This window comes from Azolla caroliniana, unplaced genomic scaffold, assembly GCF_043228905.1.
Source record: "Azolla caroliniana isolate FFs.n. ecotype wild unplaced genomic scaffold, voAzoCaro1.0.p SCAF_2, whole genome shotgun sequence".
In the NCBI taxonomy this organism is placed as follows: domain Eukaryota; kingdom Viridiplantae; phylum Streptophyta; class Polypodiopsida; order Salviniales; family Salviniaceae; genus Azolla; species Azolla caroliniana.
This window is the reverse complement of record NW_028230437.1, coordinates 22145884-22172658: the sequence shown is the minus strand read 5'-3', so window position 1 is coordinate 22172658 and position 26775 is coordinate 22145884. Positions and strand designations below refer to the sequence as shown.

General features: G+C 36.9%; 2 protein-coding genes across 2 annotated transcripts in view; one reads left to right on the top strand and one right to left on the bottom strand.

Annotated features, from left to right (window-relative positions):
- Positions 1-5656: 5656 nt before the first annotated feature.
- On the top strand, positions 5657-7994 carry LOC147867602 (calcium-dependent protein kinase 26-like). The gene is made up of 3 exons (XM_087315384.1): positions 5657-6549; positions 6974-7270; positions 7398-7994. The coding sequence occupies exons 1-3, from the start codon at positions 5673-5675 to the stop codon at positions 7844-7846; spliced, it is 1623 nt and encodes a 540-aa protein (XP_087171510.1). The 5' UTR covers positions 5657-5672; the 3' UTR covers positions 7847-7994.
- A 6225-nt stretch (positions 7995-14219) lies between these two features.
- The window catches only part of PUR4 (purine biosynthesis 4), a 13630-nt gene continuing 1074 nt past the window's right edge, over positions 14220-26775 (bottom strand). Inside the window, exons 2-32 of the mRNA XM_087315383.1 lie at positions 25753-26005; positions 25386-25462; positions 24229-24330; positions 24096-24143; positions 23886-24015; positions 23565-23779; positions 23370-23468; positions 23199-23267; positions 22755-22862; positions 22554-22666; positions 22350-22476; positions 22137-22256; positions 21958-22029; positions 21674-21739; positions 21488-21577; positions 21343-21399; positions 21210-21263; positions 20647-20835; positions 20480-20566; positions 20290-20381; positions 20116-20218; positions 19760-19915; positions 19568-19657; positions 17233-17286; positions 17079-17150; positions 16740-17003; positions 16568-16657; positions 16426-16491; positions 16152-16346; positions 15497-16048; positions 14220-15143 (exon numbers count right to left, since the gene is read on the bottom strand). Of these exons, the coding sequence (XP_087171509.1) occupies positions 14586-15143; positions 15497-16048; positions 16152-16346; positions 16426-16491; positions 16568-16657; positions 16740-17003; positions 17079-17150; positions 17233-17286; positions 19568-19657; positions 19760-19915; positions 20116-20218; positions 20290-20381; positions 20480-20566; positions 20647-20835; positions 21210-21263; positions 21343-21399; positions 21488-21577; positions 21674-21739; positions 21958-22029; positions 22137-22256; positions 22350-22476; positions 22554-22666; positions 22755-22862; positions 23199-23267; positions 23370-23468; positions 23565-23779; positions 23886-24015; positions 24096-24143; positions 24229-24330; positions 25386-25462; positions 25753-25930 (4293 nt within the window). The 5' untranslated portion in view covers positions 25931-26005 and the 3' untranslated portion in view covers positions 14220-14585. The remainder of the gene's footprint in view (positions 15144-15496; positions 16049-16151; positions 16347-16425; positions 16492-16567; positions 16658-16739; positions 17004-17078; positions 17151-17232; positions 17287-19567; positions 19658-19759; positions 19916-20115; positions 20219-20289; positions 20382-20479; positions 20567-20646; positions 20836-21209; positions 21264-21342; positions 21400-21487; positions 21578-21673; positions 21740-21957; positions 22030-22136; positions 22257-22349; positions 22477-22553; positions 22667-22754; positions 22863-23198; positions 23268-23369; positions 23469-23564; positions 23780-23885; positions 24016-24095; positions 24144-24228; positions 24331-25385; positions 25463-25752; positions 26006-26775) is intronic.

Here is a 26775-nt window from a genome sequence, read left to right as displayed (position 1 = left end):
TTTTATGTATTTCATTATCTTTGTGAGGTAATTATGTTTATTTGTGTATCTTTGTGTACTTTCTATAGTAATGAAATGTATAACAATGACGCATCGTATAGAGCTTTTCATTATTAAAATTTGTATGTCAAATGACATGTTAGTTTTTGCACTCTCATGTCATATGACTTACATCTTTAAATAATGCTCATCAAATAACTTTAATACTAACCTATCACAAATTCAGGGCCCGCTCCCCATCCCAACATTATTGATTATTTCATTTTTTAATGTGTTGAACAATCAAGCTCCTTCCATCCACTCCATATCTGTATTTAAGTGATCAGTTTTAGGATTTCTTTAGCCTGGATGTGATTCTGGTCAAGCTACAAGCCAAATAAAAAATATCTCTCAATGATCTCGATAACAATCTATCATTCATTTTGATGAAGACTTTTTATTACATGTTTCAACTTGAGTAGTTTTGGGTATATCGGTGGAGATGATGTTTTATCTACATTACTTGCTCAAATCCCACAAAACAATGACAACAAAGCTTTCACATTTTTTGAGTATGCCACTAGTGCACTTTGAGTGATCTTATATGTTAAAATGCTATTCGTTGGGACAAAAAGTTGAGGGTAGAGTATTTTATTCAAGGGATACTAATGGTTGGATTATAAGTATGCACACTATTCACAATGTCAAAAGTTTATTTTTTGTAACTTAATAGGGGAAGCACATTTATCATCAACAATTGAGGTTCATTTGGGAAGGAAAATTGTTACAAACTATAATGAAACAACTTAGTTGTGAACATGGTTGCGGCCTCAAGTAGATAACATATCAAAGGGATGCTTGTAAGTTGTAGTAACACATGAACTAGAGTGATGCCAATATCTTGAGCCTTGGCTCCTAGCCCAAACAATCTGCGCCCTTGTCATGTGGAGTACTATGTCAACACATTTGCGTCATTTTCTTCCATTATAAATTTGATGATGAAGTTGGGATTGAGAAGGATTTTCATATTACAAAATTTGGGTGAAAATAAGTATATGCCTTTTGTTGGAACTCATTTTATCTATACAAACTATAGGTGTGTAAGTAGCCATGTTTTAATGGAAAGATTCATAAAAGTGTGGCAGAAGATAAAAGCTCCGATTTGATATTCGATAAAAAGTAAAATATAATCCAAGACCTTTAGATTACATAAGGCCACCTGTCGTATTGAGGAATAATCGTTCAAAAAAGTGAAGTTTAACAAATTATATCGAGGAATGGTTGTTCAAAAAAGTGAAGTTTAGCAAAAAAATCGTCTGAAACTTGTCAACTACATTGAATGTTGAATGTTGAATATTGAATATCTAAATATTCAACATTATTTTATCATAAATACTCATGAACTGAGCTATATATGTAGGTTCAGTTTTGAAATGGTAATTTTCCTCAAAGTTTCTCAATGTATTTCGTGTAAACCAAACTTAGGTAGGCCTAATATTTCTTTGCATTTAGACATGTATGGAGTTAGACACGTGTGTGTGTGTGTGTGTGTGTGTGTGTGTGTGTGTGTGTGTGTGTGTGTGTGTGTGTGTGTGTATGGTCTCTTTCTACGTGATTCAGCTACTAACTAGTCCAAAGAATTATAAAACCCAATACAAAGACGAGGTAGAAAAAATCAAGAAGGGAATCAAGTGAGAGGGAATCAAGTGAAAAGTTGCCTCTCAATGAAAGAAGAAGAAGAAGACATCAGATAAAGGTCTCTCAAGATATGATGGATGTGATCCTTCAAGATTAACTACTCCACTAGTTTTATGATTTCTTATTTGAGGCTTAAATTGTGAAATTGTACTAAGAAGAATAATTAAATAAAATTAAATAATTTCTCGTTGCATATATGAGATGACAAGTAGATTAGTAGGAAAATGAGCATCGAAAATTTTGAAAAATCCAATTAACTTAATGAGAAATAGGGAGCTTTTTGTGGGGTCTAGAAGTTTGCCCAACACTGGTTGGAAGACATTTCATCAACAACTTTCTTGTTGGTTGTTGTTTCCTAACTTTCTCATTTTCATCAATAACTTTCTTGTTCGTTGTTGGTTCCTAACTTTCCAATCATATTTGATTTGGTATTCTATTATGTCTTCTTCTTCTTTTCTAAAAAGCTTGATTATATTTGATTAGGTAATTTTCACCCATTTGTGGAAGAGTTTTATATGTAAATTGCCAAAACAAAAAAACATCAATAAATCAACTTCAACTTAGTCATGATGTTACCTTCACCTACGTAGATGAAAACCTTCGATATATTTAGTACAAAAGCTATCTTTATCAGAGATTTGGGGTGCCACCGATAGGTTTATTTTCAATGCCTCCCCTAATGAAGAAGCTAAAAGCTTAATACTATTGAAGAAAATCTTTAACAAAAGAAAAAACTAAACGCTTAAGAGCATTGTTGATCTTGTTTAAAATTTCATTCCATATCTAATGCTTGGTGGGTTTAGGTCTTGTAGGATTAAACCTCAATGATTCATTTGTTAATAATGCCAAGTGGGGTGAATTTTGGTTATTCTTCTAACCCCTAGGCATGCACTATATGGCCATCTCACATGAATAGAAGAGTAAAGGAGTTGTTGACGTTTTGGTTTCATTCTAATAGAATAGCTTTTGTTGTTCCTATATTGTTGGATCCAATTTCTAGTATTGATAACAATGTTCTAACTCCATGATAGTATCAAACTTGTCATATGGATTGGCATGATTAAGTAATCACTTACCAACTTGAGAGGTAAAGAGAAAAGGCCAACTTGGATAGCTTCATCTTGTTGATATCCTATTATTTCTTGGCAACCTTCTCGATGCCACAACTCATTTTGAACTCCCTAGTAGGCTACTTTTAGGTACGAGGGCCCTAAACGTGTACATTTTGAACTCCCAATCAGAAGATGATACTTTTCATTTGCTTCATGAGTTTCAACCTCTGCCCGAGCCTCTTCTTTACGATTGGTAGCCCATTTTTCTTGCCTAAGAGAAATTGGTTTTTTAGTTTTCATGTATTTGCCTTATTGGTTCCCCCTAGTTACTCTATATGGGCATGGGAATGAATCATGCATTCTTCTTTACCATTGCTTCATATGAACATTTGATTCTCAATTAATATTGGTGTGAGAGCACGTGTTCTCACCACCTTCTAAGCATTTCACTCACATCACTGGAAGTTTATTGTAGCCCATTGACCCTCCATATATTTGCAAATATGTGTTTTCACTCATTTGACATATCTGGATCATGATCAAATATATAAATAAGTGTACACAAAGGAATTAAAGGAGATTAGAAAAAGGAACAAATATGTTCTCCAATTTACTCTTATCTACCATAAGCAATAGTCAATATGAACTCTGGACAACCACTTTTGCATAAGAGTCAAGGTTATGATACCCTTTGCATGATAGTGTGGTTGGGATCGACGAGCTCTGTGAAGGCAAGTCAAGAAACAAACTCCCTAGCAACCATCTCCACTTATATGTCGGAGTGGTCCTCATATGTCAATGTGCTCCTCTTTCTATTAATATCAAAATTTGGCATGAAAGTCCCTAGTAACCCTCTCACTCTTTGTTTTTTGTTGTCACTTGGGTTAGGTTCTTAGCAAAGCAGTCAATGATTGCTACATAGACTTCCTCAGTGTATGCATATTTTTATCTAGATTCTTCCATTAAATCTTGTTATTTCAATTGTAGATTAAACTTCATGATCAATGTAGTTTTGCATATTATCGTAATGATGCCAAGATCAATCATTTGACTTTATATCCCTTCCCCCCCATTTTCTACAATGATATTTCCATCTTTGGTATATTCTTTATTAAATGGCATCGAGAGAGCCGAGCCCCCACCAAAATACAATAAAGATTCTCTCTTTTAGCATATTCTTTATTCAATTCACAAAACCACCTATAGCCTATAACACACTATTTTCTCATTAGTACATCCTTCAAATATTACTTGCCCGTAATGGAATAGTTTGTAATCTTGAGAGGATGTCAAACATTGTCCTATACGTAGAGTACATGGTTTTATAGAATAAATAGTGGTGGGTGGTAACAAACGATGGTGTTGTCACAATATGTCATGCACAAGTTACATGGTTACTAATAATATGATTTTATTTTCTTGTTGTCATAGCATCTAGGTGTGAGACGCCACAAACCTCAACCTTAATCTTGGACCCCACAATCAAACGAAAGCATTGGCATTTATCTCAACCCCTACAAATATTCATGATCATTAAGGATGAGTAATTTAATCGACGATTTATAAATTGTTACTTGTCACGCATGATATATATATATATACAACCACACCCATATCCCCCGAAAAGAAAAAAATAAAAATGTATGTTAGGCTTCAATCAACCGATTCTTGATGAGCTCATGTTCTTTAAGTGGAAAGTTATGTAGACTCGCGAACTATCATACAAACATTCCATGGAGACAAATACTCGGAGGATCTTCCGATCATTAGATTGTCATGAGCACTAAATATAAATATATATACATGCATACATACATACATATAGGGAGTGACATTCCTCATGAGGATTGAATTGCAAGAGATGATCATGGGAACCCTCGAATTGTAAGAGAACGGTGGGTGAGACGCAGGGTAGGGTATCATTGGCCCGGTGACTCTACGAGCACGAGTGGGGTGGGCCATTGGACATGGGCATGGGCGGCATTCAGGCGACCTTGGCTCTAACTGACCTATCACAGGGCCGAAACCCGGGGGGGTATTAGATCCCGGAGCCGCATGTGTCCGAGGCCATCTCTCTCTCTCTCTCTCTCTCTCTCTCTCTCTCTCTCTCTCTCTCTCTCTCTCTCTCTCTCTCTCTCTCTCTCTCTCTCTCTCTCTCTCTCTCTCTCTCTCTCTCTCTCTCTCTCTCTCTCTCTCTCTCTCTCTCTCTCTCTCTCTCTCTTCTTTTTAAGTTCTATGATCCATCCATGTTCTGCTAGTTGATATTAGTAAGTGAAGTAGATGGTAAAAGTTTGTTTTCTTTTTGGCACATGAAAGAAGACAAGAAGGAAACCACACTCAAAAGCAAGCTTCTTCTTCTTCTTCTTCTTCTTCTGTAGTCTTTCTTATAAGAAGAAAGTGCCCAAATCTTACAAATCCTTCCTACTTCTCCCCCTCCCTATCTATATCTCTTCTGTTAACAAGAACGAAGAAAACAGAAGCAACATGTACCACAGAGTCCTCCTCTAAAACCAATACAAACTTCTTCTGAATCTTATTAATATGTCTGTTTTCTTAAGGAGAGAAAATAAGGCAAATTTGTTTCGATCAGAGAGAATCACATAATACACGAGATTTTGTAAAAAAAAAACTAAACGGAAGATTCTGGAACACAAATCTAAGCAGATCTTTCTTTTCCTAATTTGGAAAGGAAGGGGGGGGGGGGCGGGCAGGTGGGCGATTTGATCTGGACATTCGCCAAGAAAAAAATAGGAATTGAATCGGATCAAAGAAGTCGTGGGTTTCTGATCCTGAGATCAAAATCCCCCAGGTGGGTTTCTACTTCTTCTTTCTGTTTTGTTTGCATTCTGGATTGGATGGGTCGATTTCTAAGTAATGTGCGTTTTTCACATTAATCTTTCTCTTTTGTGTGTGATGATTATATACAGAATCGTGGATGGAAAGATGGGGAATTGTTTAAATCTAGCGATTTTGGCATCGATAGCAGCAATATCTCCCGCAGAATGTAGTGGTGATCAATCCATATCCTCATCAGGTGGGATCTTTCATACCAGGGACGACCCATCATTACCATTGGCCTCCTCAGAAAACCCTAGTTATGATGAATCTGGCAATCATATGATGATCTTCAGTGATTGTGGCAGCCACAATGGCCACTGGGATGGATTGGTCACCACCACATCATCCCCACTATCATCTCTCTACACCTTGGGTCCCGTGCTCGGCCGTGGACAATCATCAGTGACCCGTCTCTGCACGAGCAAATCATCGCCAGGATCTTCGTTCGCATGCAAATCCATCCCGAAATCGCCGGGCGTCAATGTCACTAACGATGACATTAAACGAGAGGTTCGGATCATGTGCCGCTTGTCTGGCTTGGCAGATTCACCAATCTCCTCCGGATTGGGAACTGGCCTAGCAAGTTCCAATTCATGTACTAGCCCTAGCTCCGATTCATCCGGTGTGCAAACCTCGCCTATCACCGATTCGTCCGGCATAGAAACAATCCCCAACTCCAGTTACAATTCATCTTGTCTCATCGCCAGACTCCACCAAGTCATCGAGGACACCTCGTTCGTCCACCTCATCATTGACCTCTGCCGTGGGGGTGAACTCTTCGACCGTATCTTACGGAAGAAGCGGTATCAAGAGCCCCAAGCCGCCCACATTATCAAGAGCTTGTTGGAAGCCGTCCGATTTTGCCATAGCTTCGGGGTCATGCACCGAGACCTTAAACCCGAGAACATCCTCTTCGTGGATGAGTCCGAATGCTCTCCCATTAAGGTCGTCGACTTTGGCCTGGCTCTCGAGTTCTCTCCAGGTATTGCAAATTGTTGACACATTGAACAAAAGTCTTGTATTGCACACATACACATACACTTACACTTACACACACATATACATATACATATAAACATAGACCACAATCTTTAAGTCTTAGAAGACAATTCCCATGTGGGAAGCAAACACACTTTTCTTCTTGTTACCCTACATTGTTCGACATTATGAGCTCCACACTGTGGAACCTAGCCGTGTGTGCTTTCCTTGCCTTGAGGGTGTCATGGTGTTAGTTTCTAATCTGGCGCAATGTGTGTGAAGTAACATAGGGGGGGATGTCTTTAGTCTTCTTTTGATTTGAGAAATCGTCACCCATGATAATATTGTGCCTTTTTAGGGGCAAAAGTTATTGTGATATAAAATTGTTAAGGATATGTTAAAACCATGACAATATTGTGCCTTTTTAGGACAAAAGTTCTCCAATGTAGCTGGTAGTACCTATTACATTGCACCGGAGGTGTTAAAGGGTGAGTATTCAAAGGAGATCGATATGTGGAGTGTGGGTGTAATTCTATATATATTGCTTTCTGGCGTTCCGCCTTTCTGGGGGACAACAAGGCACACAATTCTTAAGGCAATTCAAGGAGGACACTTGGATTTTTCAAGTGAACCATGGGACAATATATCCTCCTCAGCTAAAGATCTGATAAGTGGAATGCTTCGTTCTGATGTCAAATCAAGATTAACTCCTGAACAAGCTCTAAGTATGGAGCTTTATACTATCTCTTCTGCATTTAAAATCTTGTTTGTACTTTTGTGCTTACTCACTCACTCTTCCATGTGTATTTTTTTAAATTTGTTTGTACGTTTGTGCTTTGTCTTTTTCACTAGGGCATCCTTGGGTTGTTTATCACGTGAATGATGCCCAACGAATCAAGCGAGGTATATGCGTGGATGATAATTATAGCCCGAACTCTGTTTATAGAGACACTACCTTCAACAATAATAATGAACTTGGTAATGTTGAGATTGTAAGCCCAACATTTGGCAGTTCACCCAAATCTGAATTACATGAGATTTTGAGTGCTCTTGTAAGTGGCCAAATGAATGCAAAATCCATTGAGACTTCAACTAACACATGGCCAATTACAACGGGTTGGTCTTGCACTCTTCTAACAATAACTCCCCATGAGCACACATTGTTGGTGGAGGTGGGCCAAAAGAAGTATATAGTAGTACATGATAAGAAAAGGAAAAGAATCGGATGGAAGATGCTCTCCACGCCACATCTTCGACACCATGCAACAAGAAGAGATTCCATAAGATCAAAATTTTGTTGATTTGAGACACATCATTTTCCTCGTACTATTGCCTATAGATTATTGGCTTCCTAATGAGAATGCAATTATGTGAACTTAAATCTTCCCATTTATATATGGATTTTTGTGCATATATTGATCAAATACTATCGCCCACAAATACTTGATTATTATTTTCACTTCTACAAATACTTTGAAGATAGTAGATGGTTTATATGGCTTCTATGTCTATCTATCTATATGTGATGCAATCAAGTATTATAATGGTGGAACAAAATATCATAGGAATTGTTCTCGAAGCTTCTTATCTTATGCAACAACGCCATACCAATCATTTCTCCTTAACATGGATTCTTTGACAAGTGTGTATGGTATGTTAACATTTTGTGTCACCTAACGTTATGCACGTGTAGATTAATCATTAGCTCCGTAGCATGGATTTACTAAAGTTTTGGCTATTCCAATTAAACAAATGATATTATTTTTGGAATTAGTGTTATAATGTATGAGGTGGGTAGATATAAATTGGAAGTACAACAAAAGGCTACCAAGGACTATCAAAATATACGATCGTCCAAAGGCAAAATATCCATGTCTCTTTTTTGGCCATTAGGAATGTGCATTCTTTCCACAAGTTGAAATGTTTAAAAGTTGAATACGATGTATTTGTCATTTCATATCAATCATGTCGTTCGCTCAACACGTGTGCTATCTGATTCGAGGTATGCACCTTCTTTTCTTCCCTTTTCATTGTTTCTCTCTTACTCCTCTACAAATTCAAGAACGCTTTCTTATGTTTGACATCAAGCCTATCCACCTTTTTTATTGTTTTAACATACTTTTTTGTTATTTATCTATGGTTGAATTTCTAAAGGCCAATATCTAGTTATGTAAGTGAGTCCAACGTGTCAATAATGCATTCGTCCTTGGACTAACTTTCATTGTCTTTTACTCATTGATCATAAATATATTTGCAAGACATCTGATGAGTAAATGATAGTACGAAAGCACTTAATGGTACTAATGATGAAATAAAACTTCAACTTAGTTTATTATCAAGTTAAATTGTGCCCATTCCACATTTAAATATGACTTAATGTGCCTTTTTTTTAGTAGGTCAACTTTGGAATCTTCTTGAGCAATAGAAGTCAAACATTCCTAAAGAGCCTTTCCTAGTTTATATACATTGAGAGGAAACCACAAATTAGTATGAGCATCAAAGGATGTACAAAACTTGAATTTAGAATTTGGTTTTCTATTTTGCCTCAAAACTAGTTTATAACAATTGCATAGGTGTTACAACACGCATCCTAGTGGTGATCCCTAAATGTAAATCAAATATCTACAAAATAGAGTAGTAAGCGAAAAATAATAGCAATTAATCAATAAATGGAGTAATAGTATATACAAGGCTATACAAAATTTGGTGTATCACATCAAGATCATGTCCTCACTGTTCTCTACATTCATTGAAACTCCTCTGAGGATAGACAACCAAAAATTGGATGTAGCAAAGTTTGAATTTCGTTGTTTTTAAGACAACTTCTCTCAACAATGTCTTTAGATGAGCCAATTAGAAACCAATGAAATGTGTTCGCCATGTTGATAAGATGGGAGCATAGGTGGACTTGATGCCAACTTCTTGGTTCTATGTGATGTTGCAACAATAAGGCATAATCTTCACTGCCAATGCAACCTATTTTCGAGCTCTATATTTATGTTGGTAAATGTACAATTGTATATAATACTCTGCCTAAATAAGGTAGATGCAATGGGCACATTTTAGGTTGAATTGAGGCCCAAGGTTTATTGAGGATCAAAAAGTGATTGTAGAATTGAGGCCGAAGGTTTATTATAGGGGTGATGGTAGGGGCCTTTCAACAAACTATAAGCATCACAATATGACAAACTTGTTGAATAACCAAGCATAAGCATCACAAGATGAAAAATGTGTTGAATAACTTCCATTATTAAGGCCATCACAAATCTAACTATACAAGTCCAAGGACCTTCATGACACTAAAATGACCAATCATCACATTGTTTCAATACTCTAACAAATCTTGCATCTTACATGTAGACCACGTTTACCTGAAAGACGAGCTCATTCTCAAATCTGAATTTGTCAAAGGTGTTGTGATTTGATAACTTGTTCAAATCTACCAAACCTAATTTGATCTCCCTCACTAAGGGACTAGAGCTTGTTGCGAAGATGATGTCTTTGATAACTACATCATCGTCATGGTGGGTGTACGTCCAAAATATTTTGCATTGAGTAAGTTTCAAAATGCATCGAGCTTGTCGGCCATAGGCGTCATCCCCAATCAATGCACAAAACCACACAATGTCATGATGTGGTGTGCTCATGGGAAGAAGATCATCAAACTCTAGGTTTATGAAAGGTTGAAGGTTAGGACAAAGGTATGACTAGAAAGACATGTGATTGGATGAGGCTCAAGACAACAAAAAGATATAGTTCAATTGCCAAGAACTTACTCTCAAAATGAAAAGGTCAAGGGTTTAAACCCTACGGAGACAATATGTCGACTTTAGTGTGTCAAGTGGAGGCCCCCTTGGGGCATAACTATAGATGCATATCAATGGTTAAAATCAAGGTACATGCTAGAAGAAGGATTTATTATTTGTATTTCGGAGAGGATCTCCAAGTGCCTATATAAGGGATAAGAAAGCTCATAGTCTACGATCCCATTTTGGTTCAAATGCAAAAAGAAGGATTTAGTATTTTTATTTGGAAATGGAGTTCATGTAGCCTATAAAAGGGATAAGAGAGCTCATTGTCATCGATCCCATTTTGGTACAAAGCAAATGTGTTGATTGAGCAACTCGAGGTTGCGAATAAGATCAACAGCAAGAAAAGGCGATGTGGCCATTTTTTATCGGGACATTTCTCTTATCTCTTATGTATTACTACTTCTATCTGATCTATTTGCCGATCAAGGCACTCCATGTAACAGAGTCGAGACTTCATTTTGCTTGTATCTGAGTTAGAATTATGAACAATATTTTTTTATATATACCTACAAAAATACATTTCTTGTGAACTGTTGATTCCAATGAGTGTCGTAATCATTCAAGGATTATGGTTGTCCTTTTGGCTTGGAAGAAATTTAGAAAGTTTTTATTGATTCCAATGAAATGCTCAAGGTCATGCGCAAAACTTAGTAGCAATTTCGTTGAGGTTTTGCACATCTCCCGAATCCCTAATTAAAGTTCAATTGGAAGACACCAGTTATCCTATCCGGACGTGCAACTTGCACACACTCCCTTTCTAAAATAGAATAAAATACCTAGGACCAAAATTAAGTTAATCGGATTTATATCCAAGATATATTAGAATGAAATGCTCTAGTTCCGGCGCAAAACTTAGTAGCAAGTTTTTCATTGAGGTTTTTGCACTTCTTCCTAACCCCTAATTGAACTACAACTGGAACACACCAGTTATCCTATCTAGACATGCAACTCGCACACGCTCGCTTTCTGTAATAGAATAAAATACCTAGGGCCAGAATTAGGTTAATGAAGTTTATGTCCAAGATATAAGAGTAAGAAAGGCTCTAGTTCCTACGCAAAACTTAGTAGCAAGAATTCCGTTTAGGTTTTGCACTAATGAAGTGCAACTGGAAAACACTAGTTATCCTATCTAGACATGCAACTCGCACACACACCCTTTGTGTAGTAGAATAAAATACCTAAGAACAAAATTAGGTTAATCAAGTTTATGTCCAAGATATATGAGTGTGAAATGCTCTAGTTTGTACGCAAAACTTAGTAGCGAGAATTCCGTTTAGGTTTTGCACTAATGAAGTGCAATTGGAAGACACTAGTTATCCTATCTAGACATGCAACTCGCACACACCTCCTTTCTGTAGTAGAATAAAATACCTAAAAACAAAATTAGGTTAATCAAGTTTATGTCCAAGATATATGAGTGTGAAATGCTCTAGTTTGTACACAAAACTTAGTAGCAAGTATTTCGTTGAGATTTCGCGCATCTCCCTAAACCATAATTGAAATGTAACCGGAAGACGCTAGTTATTCTATCTAGACGTGCAACTCGTGCACATTCCCTTTCTGTAATAGAATAAAATACTTAGGACTAGAATTAGGTCAATCATATTTATGTCCAAGATATATGAGTATAGAGCAGGAAGATACGTGAAATTGCCTTCAATTTGAAGAAAGGACTCTAGAGCTTCATGCTAAAGGGCTCATAATGATCCATGAGGAGCATGATGGAATTTAAAATGTGAATCTTAGCTCTATGCATTGGTTCAAATCCCCAATAGTCCCACTCCCATTTCACACACATGCATCTTCGCAACAACAATGATTCAATGGAGTCGCAATCCAAAAAGGATTCAACGATGCAAATGGAACATTGGCCATATCGAAACAAATAATGTTGTACCATGCAGAAATAATAATCTTTCTTTTAGTAAATGATAATCTAGGAGGAAGACACCATAAACCTTTCAATTTGTATGATAATGTACAAGGAAGAGTTTAATACTTTTGTATGATAATGTATGCACACATTTTGAACTACATGCTATTTAGTTTATAAAGGGAGCTCCAACCAAGTTGACAAAACCTAGCTACATACATAAATTTTCAATTTCATTTAATCCATCACTATCCAGGTTTGGATACCAAAATCCCTTATATTGTTTGCTTATATTTTCACAATGCTACATTGGCAAATTTGCATGAGTTGCTCCACCTAATAAATCTTGTCCATGGATGACTATCATATTTTATTTGAGCCCCATGTTTTTCAAAATATTGGTTTTACATCTGGAATGGTGTGGTTGAACCAATTTTTCAAGTGTTCTACATTTGACACCCAATGTTTGTCAAGTGTTCAAACTACATAACAATATTCATTTCTCAGCCCTATGGCTTGATTTTCTATACAAGGCCTGCAAGTTATTTACAAGGTAGCTTGTTCAATTATATCTTTTTACAAGAAATTTGGATTGGGTTGTTGTTTTCTAACTTATATTCTTAATATGATTCATTGCATGAGCAATCAAACCAATTGTGAAGAATTAACTTTTTTCATTGATGCAAGCTTAAAAATTGTTGACCTATTAACATCACCCAAAAATCCAATCACTACATAGAAACATGCACATTTAAAAATGTGTAACCATGAAGTTCCGTGTTTGCTATGAAATTTAACGCATGCATCATGCTTTGAAGATAGGTTTTTCTAGGTTGCTATGGAAGTTTTATAGCAAACCGATGTCAAACAAGTCAACCTAGCCATCAAGCAAATCCATCCAACTTGGATAGATAATTATTTCATCCATCACTCTAATCAAGTCCCATTCTATATGAGTATGATTTCTTACCGTACTTGGGATAGGGCTACATGTGCACAAGAGTATATTTGGATAGCCTTGGATGCAATAAAATGTTGTGCAATGGATGTTTTTGTCCATTTTCTTAAGGCATGGTTCTTTAGTGATTTTCTAACATGGAAAGAGCATGAATTGCATCTAGAGTTTCATAAACGAAAATAAGCTTGGGCTTGGGCTTGCCCGTGGATGTGGTTTGTATTATGCATTTTAGAAAATGAGAGGCATTCTTGAAGGTCCTACAAAATGGATCAAAGCTAGTATACAACAATATGAGAACTTTCAGTGGTGCACTTTCCATACGAGATTTTGGTACATGCTCAGCCACGCAATTGAGTTGGTGAATAGGGTAGGCCTTTCATCAAACAAGTTACTACTCCATCTCTGATAGTGGTTGATGGACATGCACTATGCTTGCACTCACAAGAGAACTTCCAATTTGACAATGGATATCTATGAGATTTAGCGAGCCAAAACAGTCTAAAGAAAGACATATTCATACATCATCAATACTAACAAGGAGATATTAAGGTCATTCAAATGCAAAATACTAGAAACATACATTAGCAGAAACCTTTGTTGTCAACCAATGCCTATTTGGATCGGACAAGCAATTGCTCTACTCCATCTCTGATAGTGGTTGATGGACAAGCACTACACTTGTGCTCACGAGTGAACTTCCAACTTGACAAGTGATACCTATGAACTTTAACAACCCAAAACAGTCTAAAGAAAATCATATATATGCATCATCAATACTAACAAGGAGATACTGATGATTTTGAATGAAGTTGATATTAAGGTAATTCAAATGCAAAATACTAGAAAGATAGTGAGATTGTATGGTATGAAATAGAAATATCATCAACATTCATTTATCTTAGTTACATTCTCGCTGACAATATGTATTGATTCTGTAAGATTCTCAAATTTCTCTAAAGCAAAACGACGTGATTAGGTTAACAAAGCATTTTTCACTTCCTTTGATGAAATGATGCTTCTCTCAAAACTCCTAAGGTGATAGCTTTAGTATATTATGTAACTGAGGTTTTACAAGAAACCACCTTATTATTGTGTAGTGCACTTTTGATCATCAAAATACATAGTTGTGTAGGCAGACTTCTTTGTCTTTCAATTTTCTCTCAATCATATGCTAGTGCCACTCTTTTACTAGCATGATTACACCCAGATTTTTCTGGATGTGAATTTTAATTCCTCAATAGAAGAAATACAAACTCACTCTATGGATTACCCAATTAAAATTCGAAAAAAGTCATGTTCCAACCAGAAGACATAACCAGCAAAAGAACAAAGATAGCAAATAAAGTGGTACTTCATAGAAGAAATGATTTCTCCATACCTTGGGTAATAATAGTGTTTTACCTCTCCTCTCGTTCACACCACTCTCGAGCATTCTGGAACATTCGAAGCCACGGACTCACATCCAGAGACTCCCATTCCTTTGGATACCAAGGGTATTGCCACATGAGGAAACATCTCTCAGGATGCGGCATCATTGCCAAGTGCCTACCATCCGGGGAACATAAAGCAGCAATCCCCAAAGGTGATCCATTGGGATTGAATGGATACGCCTCAGTCACATCACCATTATCATTACAATACCTCAGTGGTGCCAACTCTGATTTAATTACTCTCTCCAACACACCCTCATCCGGGAAAAGGGCTCTCCCTTCCCCATGAGCTATCCAAATGCCAGTAGTCAACCCATCCATGCCTTCAAACATTATCGCAGGAGATTTTTGTATTGTTACAGAGCTGAATCGACATTCGAAGCGTCCTGATTCATTGTGAATGAATCGTGGTTGTGATATATCATCTGTACCGATGCCAGGAATCCACCCCAGAAGGGCCATCAATTGGCAGCCATTACAGACACCGAGGCTGAATGTATCAGGTCGTTCGTAGAAGTCTTCAAACTACGTTCATGGAAGGAAAACCAGTGTCTCAATTGACATGAGCATACATCAAAGGGAAAAACACCAGAATACCCTGGATTTGTTACCCATTTACTATAACCGTAAGTTCTTAAATTTGAACAAGTGCCTCTGTAATCAATTTTGAGCTAAAGGGGTATTCCAGTAATTATTTTAAATTTGGGAGTGCTATCATAAATATCCAAAAACGGCAGTCTTTCTTACCAAAATACCCCTCTAAGTTTTGAATACTTACCATGATGTCCAAGTTTTGTACACAAAATTAAGCTTATGAGAAACATACTTTTTAAAGAGAATCCAACAAACATTTACTTGAAAGAAAGGTGTTCCAATACCTGTTTTAAGAGAGCATCATTGAATCTAATGCTTGCTGCCCAGCCTTTGCCAGAATCCAGCACATCAGCGTAGCTAAAACCCCCAACAAAGACCACTCCTCTGAACTTTTCCAAACTAATCTTTTCTGATAGTATATCTGACATACTGATGTCCCAAGGCTCAAAACCAGCAGCATGTACCATTGCTGACATCTCACGATCACTATTGCTACCTTCTTCTCTAATAATAGCCACTTTTGGTTTGACTTCAGAAACTAAGAATTTCTCAGCTGTCTGTGTAGGAATAAATGGCAATTTCCATTGAGGTGTAGTCCTGTATTTCAAACCCTCTTTTTCTGCTTCAACACATGAGTTCAACCTTTGCAACATCTCCAGATTAAAACTTGTTTCTTCCCACATGTCCCTGAGCTCCATGGTTGAGCCTTTTACACATTCATGACCATCAACTGAAATACTAATGACTGGTGTAGATGTAACACTGCCAATCACAGATGCAGAAACTCCAGCTGCCACAAGTTCAGTAATGACTTGATCCTGTAATCTCTGATCAACCTAAACGCAAACATGCATACATATATCCCTCATCATTATAACATTCAGCATTAGAGGATACAACAAGAACAAGACAGCAATATAAGCACTTCCAGATCTGAACCTCAAGAAGAAGACCTAGCTCCTCTGAAAACAATGCCTCGAATAGGGAAATATCAGAAGGTTGGCCATCAACAGGTGCAGGCAAACATACTCTCAGCCCACAGTTTCCAGAAAATGCCATTTCTAACAATGCAACAACTATACCCCCATCGCTTATATCATGTCCAGCTGAAATTACTCTTTTATCAAGAAGCCCCTAAAAGACAAGCATATCAAGGTAATGCATCTGCCACGTAATCTTGGTCTATCTATAGGTGAAACAAAATGCGTGTTACCTGTACCACTGAGAAGACTTTGCCAAGGTAAGGTACATCATCTATATCTGGGCAAACATTGCCTATCTGCAGAACCATGTATCAAGCTATAGTTAGTTTACAATGAGCAACTTTTCAAATGAAAGCACGTGCTATCATGTACCTGATCAAAAACTTGTGCAAAGGCAGAACCTCCGAGACGACGCTTTCCTTTGGCTAGATCTATGAACAAAATAACTCCCCCATCCCCAAGCTATAAAATGAAGCAAATGAATATTATGTTAGTTTGATGGACAAATTATATCTGACACATTTTAAGATTTCCCAATGCTAACCTTCAAATCAGGTGTTACTGTCTTAGTGATATCAGGGCACGTCGCATATACACTTATAACTAAGTCACCTGGTGCTTTTACCAATTCTCCACCTGCCTGGGCAGCCATAGATAGACTATCTTTTCCTCCATCTATAGCTACTTTAAGCTCAATCATGGCATCCCGAAGGGCAACTGCAGCATCATACATAGAAGCACCCTCACCATCCACTTTGGCAGCATACATCCAATTTCCACTAGCCTTAACATCTTCAAGTGCAGTTATCTGTAATAATAAAACTAATTAGCTCTATAAATTTCATTTAACATGTAGACCTGATATAATGCCCCAGTTATTTACCTTTGCCCATACAAGATTGGTCAGGGCTTCACCTATTGCCAGCCTTGCCATTGCGCTGGGATCTAACAGACCCTATTCACAAAATACACCCAACAAATGTTACAGTTATAAATCGAGTTAACGTACAATAAACACCATACAAGAAGATGAGAACCTTGATAGGCTGTTCACCAATAGCACAAGCACCACCAGTTAGACCCTTATATGTCTGCAAAATAGACCATTTATCAGTTTTATCAATTCCTAAGGGCTTACTTAAAGTAAGATAACTTCAAAAAGTCATTCCACTTCAAACCATAACTACAGAAATATGCCTCGAATTTAAAATGCATGTCCATTTACAATAGAAAGAAAGACAGATATATATGAGCATCTTTTAAGAGGCCAAAATGGCCTATAAGACCAAACAAGAGATTACATCTTAATTGTTGTCTCATCTTTGAGAACAAATCAAAATAAAATAAATATTACTAAGTAAATATAAAGGTAAATACCACATGTAAGATTCTCAAGTTAGATATATAATAACTTTTTTCTTTGAAAGATCTCTAGCATAGGTCAATCCAAAATGGAGAGGTCCCTGAAGCAAGGGAAGAACCTGTGATGGCGGGAAATAATGGCCTTTATCTGTCAATGAAAAGGGTGGGGGGTGGTGAGGTCGTGTGGTCTATGGGGCCAAGGCCTACGTGCACAACAAATTGTTATTGCCAAATCTATTGTAACCCCTTTGTTATGTCCTAGTCAGGAGCCCATTTGTGTAGCCCATTAGTAGTGATGGGGCTAAAGAAAGTTGTGATTGTTCTTTGTGGATGAGCTTGTGTGGTTGTACTATTGTCCTCGAACAACTTTTCCCTATGTCTCTTGAGTTCTAGCAAGAAAAGCCTTAGGCACCTTTGGTCCTCATATTACATTACCTTGCGTAGTGGGCCAAATCCTTGTTTAAAGAGGCAGTGGTATCTCCCTCTTATTTCATAAAAGACACTACAGTGACAAACATAGTGTTCTTCAGATTCCATTCCTTAATGACACAATTGGCAAATTCTTTCTTCTAGAGGAATTCGTGTATATCTGCCTACCACAATCTCTAATTGATGTGATGAAGTTTGCAACTGCCCTATCACACTACATAGCGCATAGGATAGATGTACGTCCATATAAGGTGGCCTGACGATGAATCCATCCTCTGATGTGTGTAAGAAGTGTGTCTTGTAGTGGGCTATCTTCGTACCAAGTGAAATTTTGGGGCCGATCCATGTTATCTTGTTTTCCAAGTTAATAATATCAATTTAAATCACTCTATTCTTTATCACTTTGGTCATGTTTAGATGAAAGACCAAGCTATATTGGAACGGGAGTAGTGCATTTATGTTTATGCCGTGTGATTCAAACCATTGTTGCATTTCAGCATAACAACAATGGATGTCTCCATTTTCAGCCAGTTGTCTCAATGACGTAAGTGCCAACCTTGGTACGTTCATTTAGGAAGCTCCCAAAGACATTGGATACAGGTCACTAATCGGAACAATGCCTCAGTGATTACTGGGGCTACTCCCATCTCTGCCCAGATTATATCATGGGGCACCGTTGCTTTGCTCCTTATCATGCAAGCAATCATTGACACTAAAGGTCTCTCTAAATCTTTCCAATGATTTGCCTTGTTAAGACTTGGTCTCCATGTTTTTACACCATAGAGAAGAGTAGGTGTAACAAGTGTATCAAATAATCACAGATTAGTTCGTGGCTCTTGGAGGTGCAAATATGCACCTTGTCTTTCAAGAGCACCAAGGGCTACATATCCACGAGAAAGTTGGGCACAAGCAACCTCCCATATAGAGGACCTAGGCCCTGTAAATATTATTCCTAGGTATGCGTAGGAGCTAGGCATGCTCACGAACCCCGAACCTCTCTATGTAATGCAATACCTCATCTATATAGAGACTGAAGAGAATGGGTGATAGTAGGCATCCTTGCTTCACTCCGATTGTGCTAGCCATCACCTCAGACAAAACCTTCGAAGAACGCACTTTTCTTGACACGTATTCATAGAGTTCATAGATTCCCCATCGCATATCTGTAGGAACACCAAGGGCTTCTAGCCGTTGCATAAGCCAAGCACATGGCAGTGTCAAAGGCTTTTCGGAAATCCACAAAGCAGCAATAAATCCTCTTATTATGGGCTCTACCCTCCTCGATAAAGGCCCGGCGGGTCAATATGTGATCCAAAGTTCTGAACCCCTTCCGCAAGCCTGCCTGTCCAGCTGAACGGCAGCCATAGAGAATGAAACTCTAGAAATCTCCAGTTTTCAACAATTACTTTGACATTGACATTGGATATAGGCAGAATACAACACACTAAAGAGAAATACGAATTATATAAGTTCATTCAGGACAAAGAAGATAAACAAATGTCACAACATCCTTCAGAGGTAGAGAGGAATCACATCTAAAATGAAAAATAAAGATTCAGATTATGGAAACACATTTCAAACCTGGGCAATTACTGCAACATTTGACAATGGTAACTGAAGCGGACCAACGGTTTGCTGTTGTGCAACCAGCCCAGTTACACATCGGTCAACCTACACATGATACAAAATATGAAATAACCAGGGAATGCACCAATATCCAAAGCCACAATACGTTGCATTTTACTGTGAAGCAAATTCATCATGAAAATATACCTTTGTTGTTAAGAAGCGTTTTGAACAAACTGAGGGAAGGTGTAACACTCGCTTTAAAGCATCCATAATTGTAACATCAGGTGCAAGGTCCAAAGGCTCACACATAGGTGGCCTTCGCACAAATTCAAATCTCTTCCTTGGCATATCACCAAGAATCTGATCCAAAAAATAAAATAATACAAACAGAGTTAATGTACCATAAATCCTCATGGACTAATGTATCTCTACAAAAAATTTATACATATACCAAACATATTTAAATCATCAGGGATATAGATCAGCATAAAAAAGGTGGTTCAAAAGAATCTAGCCTTTACTTTGTGCTAGGTATCAAAGTTATTTTATAAGCTGCATACTTTTTCAAGGTGAAGATCTACAGAAGGAATAGGTGGAGGAAGGCCTCTTTCTGCAGCATCAGCAATTGCCAAAGAGTCTACTAAAATAATCTTTCCATCCCCACTGCCAAAACAAACTAGTCAGGTAGTGAAAACATTTTTTAGTACAGCATCTGGAAAGTAGAAAAAAATAACCTTATCTGTCCTATCACAGCCATAGAAACTCGCTCCCGGTCACATATTGACCGAAGACGCTTCTCATTCTCTGGTTTGATAAGAAGTGCATCCTATAGTGAAAACAAAAATCCAAACAAATTGCATGTGAATGAAGGCTTGTCAAATTTTCTATAGCAGAAACTCTACTTAAAAAGCAATAATCATCAACCTGCTCTTGATATTCAGCACCCCATATCTCCAAAACTGAGAGTGTATTGTCCCCAACCACGATAGATCTTATATCTATTTCTGCACCCTTCACATTCATTACCAAAATACTATTAAACCAGCAATTGTTCTAAAACTGTTTGAACTGTGCTCCTATTGTATACTCACCATGGGGTAAATGATCTCCTTAACAACATTGCAGTTCCCTCCTGCACCTTGATCATGAATGCTTATTATTGGATTATCTTTGCCCATCTCTACACATGCCCTTATGACTCGGTACAGTTTTTGAGCCATCTCCGCATCTCCTCTCTGAACTGCATTAAAATCTAACTGCGCATCATTCTGACCACTTACCTGAAAGATAACAATGATTAGCATGAGAGATAGAATTTAGATGCATGCAAAAATGAACATTTATCCAGAATTATCCAGAAGTTCATGTGCATTTTGAGTTCATTGATATCAACAAGAGGCAAAATTTGTGCTCCATACAGAGACAATCAAAAGTTTATCAAAGTCAAAAAATTTATAGCTAGTGAATCACACACACAACCAGTACAAAAAGATTATCTAGATACCCCATTCTCATTTACAAAACATGAAATGTGTGCCAAATTTTACACTCTACAAGGCTGCTGCAGTATTGTAAAAACATGAAATCTGCAAATATGTGCTACAAAAAATAATGTAAACGAGCCTAGAGTGCATATAATCTAATCAACACTGACCATACTAGATGCTGCCCCTCCTCCCATGCCAATTCGGTACGCTGGGCCCCCAATCTGTTCATTTGTAAAGGATTCATATTTCCTCATGAATCTCAAAGAATAACCATGAGGAAAAACGCATGCATGTTCAAACCTTTACTACAAGCATACCCAACTCAGGTTCTCCTTTCTTCACATGTTCATGGTCAATCTGGAAAATGTTAAAACTTGAAATTGATTAGAATGAAATTCTGAAATGTATGTGCAGGTTAAACTGAAAAGAGGCACACGTTGGACACCTGCCCAATGCCTGCACTGAACATGATTGGTTTGACCCATTCTCGGCGTTCTCCATTTGGCAATCTCATCCCAAAAGTTCTTGTGAAGCCCTAAAATATATTGTTTACTTAAAAGCCTAACATTTATGGACACAACTTGCATACTGCCATATATATTGTTGATGCTTCTATTAATGGTTCACTAACCTGAATCAATGGTTCACCAAATTTATTACCATAGTCAGAAGCACCATTACTTGCATCAATCAGAATCTGTAGAAAAACATCATTTTCTTGAAAATCTTATGTAGGGTTTAACACTGGCTTTGCTGAAACAGTCTTCTAAATCAGTAGCAAGGAATCACACACAAATGTACTCTTTTGTTTTAGAGTGAATGCCTCTTAAGAGTAAAAAACTATAAAAGTCTACATGCATAGCATGACCAAAATCAGCATTCGGTTTAAGATGCAAACATATAAACCACTCACACCTGAAGTGGAGAAGCTAAGTTCTGTGGGTAGACAAAGCTTGAATTTTCCCATGGACTGAAAGTATCATCAAGCTACACAGGATATTCAGAATAAGTTATACTTCAATAGCTTTTATTTTAGTTTCAAAATTTCAAGGCAGTTTCAGAAAAACATACTGGGACAACATTTTGATCTTTACCTGAAGATTTCCAACACAATATCCAGCAGTTGATGCCACTACTAAAGACCCAGTGCCTGTGGCATGAGTGTCTCTTATCCGCCCTCCAGCACCTGTTTCAGCACCAGGGAAGGGTGCGACCTATATTTATAGAAAGCAAAAGGGCATGAAATATCGAAGCAAGGATCTTGTAAAATAACTCAACCTTATGTGAGAGAAACTAGAAGCACATACTGCACAAGGAAAATTATGTGTTTCAGCAGTGAATAAGATGTCAAGATCACGAATACACGTCTCAAGAGAAGAGGGAAAACCAGGATTTGTTGGACGCAATAATTCCACTGTGAAACCTTTTATGGCACTACAAGAATTTGCATAAAATCTGTGATTCAATACCCCATCATTATTATATCATCAACTCACAAACTTACATCATACCTTGAGTTATCATTAAACCCTATCACAGAATTTGCTGGATTTGCTCTGAGTGTGTCTTTAACAAGGTCCATTAGTGAATTCGGAACAACTTTTCCATCAATAACAAGTTCACCCTGGTAGCAATAACAAAAAAATGTATCATGCATGAATGTACAAAGAAGGATTTTGTGGTAGAACTCATATTGTCAAGTACACGGCTACCTTAAAGAACCAATGTCTGCTATGTTCACTGTTAGATTGAGCTATGTCAAATAACTCAACATTTGTGGGGTCACGTTTGATGTCATTACAGAATAGGTCAGTATAGTACTGCATAAATGTAGAACCATGAGTAAAAATTAGCTGCTATGCAACATATGAAAAATGATAGAAAAAATAATAAGGATTGGAAACTAGTATGTTTATAGGTAAATGCAGATCATAAACAGAAATTTAATTAGTTTACTTATTTACATGACTTTGGCCAGTGAAATTAAGATGATAACTACATGCATTCAATATAGCATAAATCTAAATAGTTCTCTTTTCCTGTCTAAATGTACCAACAGTCAATGTTTACTACATGTCCATGGCATTTCTAGCATGTAATGTCTCTGAACATTGCCATCATAGTTAAATAAAGTGGGTCTTTCAAATGTTTATTACCTCAAGGTCAAATTCATCAAAAGCAAGACCTAGTTCTTTATTGATTTCCTCCAGAGCTTTTCTTCCCCTCTTGAATGAGCAAGAAAGCAACTCAACATTAAGAATTCAGATAGTTAAAAATGATTAATCATATTAGTCATATCTTTTCACAATCACTTATGCTCGAATTACCTTCATGACTGGTACTTGATAAACTGGTTCTGGTATGGCACTTGTTTCAAAAGATGTAAGCTTTGATGCATAAACACACTCTGTCATCCTATCATGCACCTGTACAATGATGGTTAAATTTAATAACATCAGGTGTCTCCACATGATTGAAAAGTTAAGAGGTATGTGAGGTTTGATAATAAGTCAAAATCTCACCAACGAAGCAAATTGATCAAGTTGACTTGAATCCAGAGGTGCTTCATCACCATCAACCAATAGCTTATATCGACGTGAGCGTTCAATACGATACACCTCATTCAGGCCACATGCTTTGCATATTGAGACAGCATTTGCAGACCATGCAGTAGTAAAAGAGAGGCGAGGACCCACTTCAACTACATAAGACACAGAACCATCCATCGGCCCCCCACCTAACAGCACATAATACATCACAAATAATATTTGTGAATGAAAAACAAAATCATAACAGGTGATAAAATATAGAAATATTTGTGTCTAGAAATTAGTAAATTTTACCAGCGGATTTATGTTTTTCCAAGATACTTGCACTTTGCAATCGATCAGGCTCAAACGTTTCTCTCAACAACCATTTTAGAACCTCCAGCTTTTTCATAGGAATATCTGAGCTAAGGCCAACATTGAAACACTACGCGAGCAAATTTGACAACAATCACATGATATAGAAATACTAGAGAGACTATGATGGAGTAAATAAATTATATTTACCTGTTCTGTTTCTATTGAGTGAATATGAAGAGAGATTTTTTCTTGTGCCTGAGAAATAGCAGATCAATGGAGTGAGACATTAAATTCTCTGCAAATCTGTACAGAATGTATTTAACATCAACCAAAAAAATACTTGTTTTAGTAGTTCAACAACTGAACTTTCTGAAAGGAATGGTGTCCTAAAGTAATGGACTACTTGATTGTTGCACATGAGCTTCGGAACAGCTTCAACACTCTGATAACACCAAGAAATCATGTTCATAAATATTACATGAAAAGATGAGCAGGACTCATTTACCGATAATTGCAGAGACAATTCAAAAACCATGCAATAACATTGTTCAGTTATCTTACACCAAGGCAACATACATTGATTCACTGTGTTTTCATGTTGTAGGAGAAAATGTGTACATTTGCATAGTATAAACTTGAATAGTATGTGTATATGGCATGTACATTCTGTGTAAAATACTTGATGATGTATGTAGATATGGTGTAAATCCATAGTATATCATTATAAATCCATAGAGAATAAATAAATGAATGAATATGTTTAAGATGCCAAAATGAGCAATGAGATTGAATGTGAGATTATATCTTCAAATAAGATGTTTTAAGAGGGAAAAAGGCCTATTAGATTGAATGAAAGATTATATTGCCAATGAGATTGAATGAGAGATTATATCTTGAAATAAGATGTTTTAAGCGGGAAAAAAGGCCTGTTAGATTGAATGAAAGATTATATCTTGACATGTTGTATCATCACCACAAACTAAAATAGATATAACAAAATTAATAAAACTGTCTGGGTACCAGATAACTCGTTAGCTAAGCACTTAACATTTTGAGCCTTAATGGACAAAAAACTCTGCCTTCTAAAGATCTCCGACAAAGATGTCTCCAAGGAGAGAGAAAGACAAAAGAAGTCTATTTTAGCATCTCTAAACAAAAAAACTTGGAGTAGTGCAGTAAAATAAAGCAAGATCAAACTGTGCCTTAGATATACATTATGTAACTAAGCTGCGTTCAAATTACAATAATATAGGGACAATTGATACAAGCAATGCAGAAGATAAATACACAATAAATATAAACCAGGGAGAAGCATCTTGTGCTCGATTCTGAGGTAATGATACGATCTAGGTTATGATGAACTAATACATAAGTGCCCTTGCTTAAAATTCTATTTAGATTGACAATATGAATGAATTTATACCATAAAAATGCATTTCACAATGAACAGAAGAATATCCCTTTAAATTTCATGTGTGAAAGAATAACGAGTTATACCTTCTCACTTCCAGTAACAATAGCATCAGGAATCATTATTACTTTCCTTCTGCAATGCAGTGGTTTTGAGACCAAACCTGTAACTTCCAACATTGAATATTGGTACATATATATCACAAAGAATTATAACAAAAGATATGTGCATGAGAAACGTGCATATGTGCATAGATATAGATAAAAAGACAAACACATGGAATAAAGAAGACATACATACACATGAAACTATAAATAGGTGATGAAGTTTGTACATATACAGATAAAGAAGATTGTGTATACATGTACAGAAAGGCGTCATGTGCATATGAACATTCATATGAAGAAAGACAGTACATTTATGTAAATATGCATAAAGGAGATTCCCACATACCAATGAAAGAAGCAAGCTTTCTGCCATCCCCTATGTTTTCGCAACGCAAAGAAGATGAGTTCTTATATGTGGATAGGTTCTGCTTCGTTTTTGAAGAAGCTAAATGGCTCTGACGAGAGGAGAAAAGATATTGTGTACAGGTAGCAGAAGAAGCTTGAGATGCCATAGCCATTGGCATCACTATGATCTCTTCAGAAGACCAATTGTTATGTCAAGAGGTTCTTTTTTTCCTTTTATTTCCAACACCTTTGCCCTGTAAGAGAGAAAGAGAAGGAGAAATAGAAACAGTGGAAGAAAGATGAGTTACACAGGAAGAAAACAAGGTTACCATGTTCAACAGTATTTAGTATATAATGTATATGCTTAAAAGCTCTTAATGTGTTCATCTTCATGGAAATGAACACCATTGTGATATAAGGTATGAGTTTTCAGCCCTGGCCAATACTACCTTCAAGGAAGGTAAAGCACTCACATGACAAGTAAATGCTCTACATATGGCCCAAACAGTAACCCATATGTCTTCAACAGTGTGCATCAATTATATAGTAACATATAATCAACCTTATTTTGAAATCAATCTCATTATATAATAACACATAGAAGCATGCCACATAATGTCATTTTGTCAGCAAATATGCCCAAACCATACCATACATTTCCATAAATAATAGAAACTTGATATTAATGCAAGAGTATTGTTACATAATGCCATCAGACGGAAAACATAAACTATTGCAAAAAGAAATAAATAGTCATAGTTGTTCTTGATGAGAAAATATGCCGAATCCATGAAGACATTCGCATGCAAGTATATAAGCCAAAATACACAAAACTGCATTAAAAACCTGAGCACGCGATTGGGCAAAAGGAGACACCAAGGATTTGAGACTCTGTCACACGTAAGAGTCATGAAAAACCACAATCAATCTGATGCATACCACATCTGAGGCAATATACAAGAAAGAGAATAAAATAGAGTACTAGGACTTGGGGAACATATATACAGGAAATGCATAGGCGGAG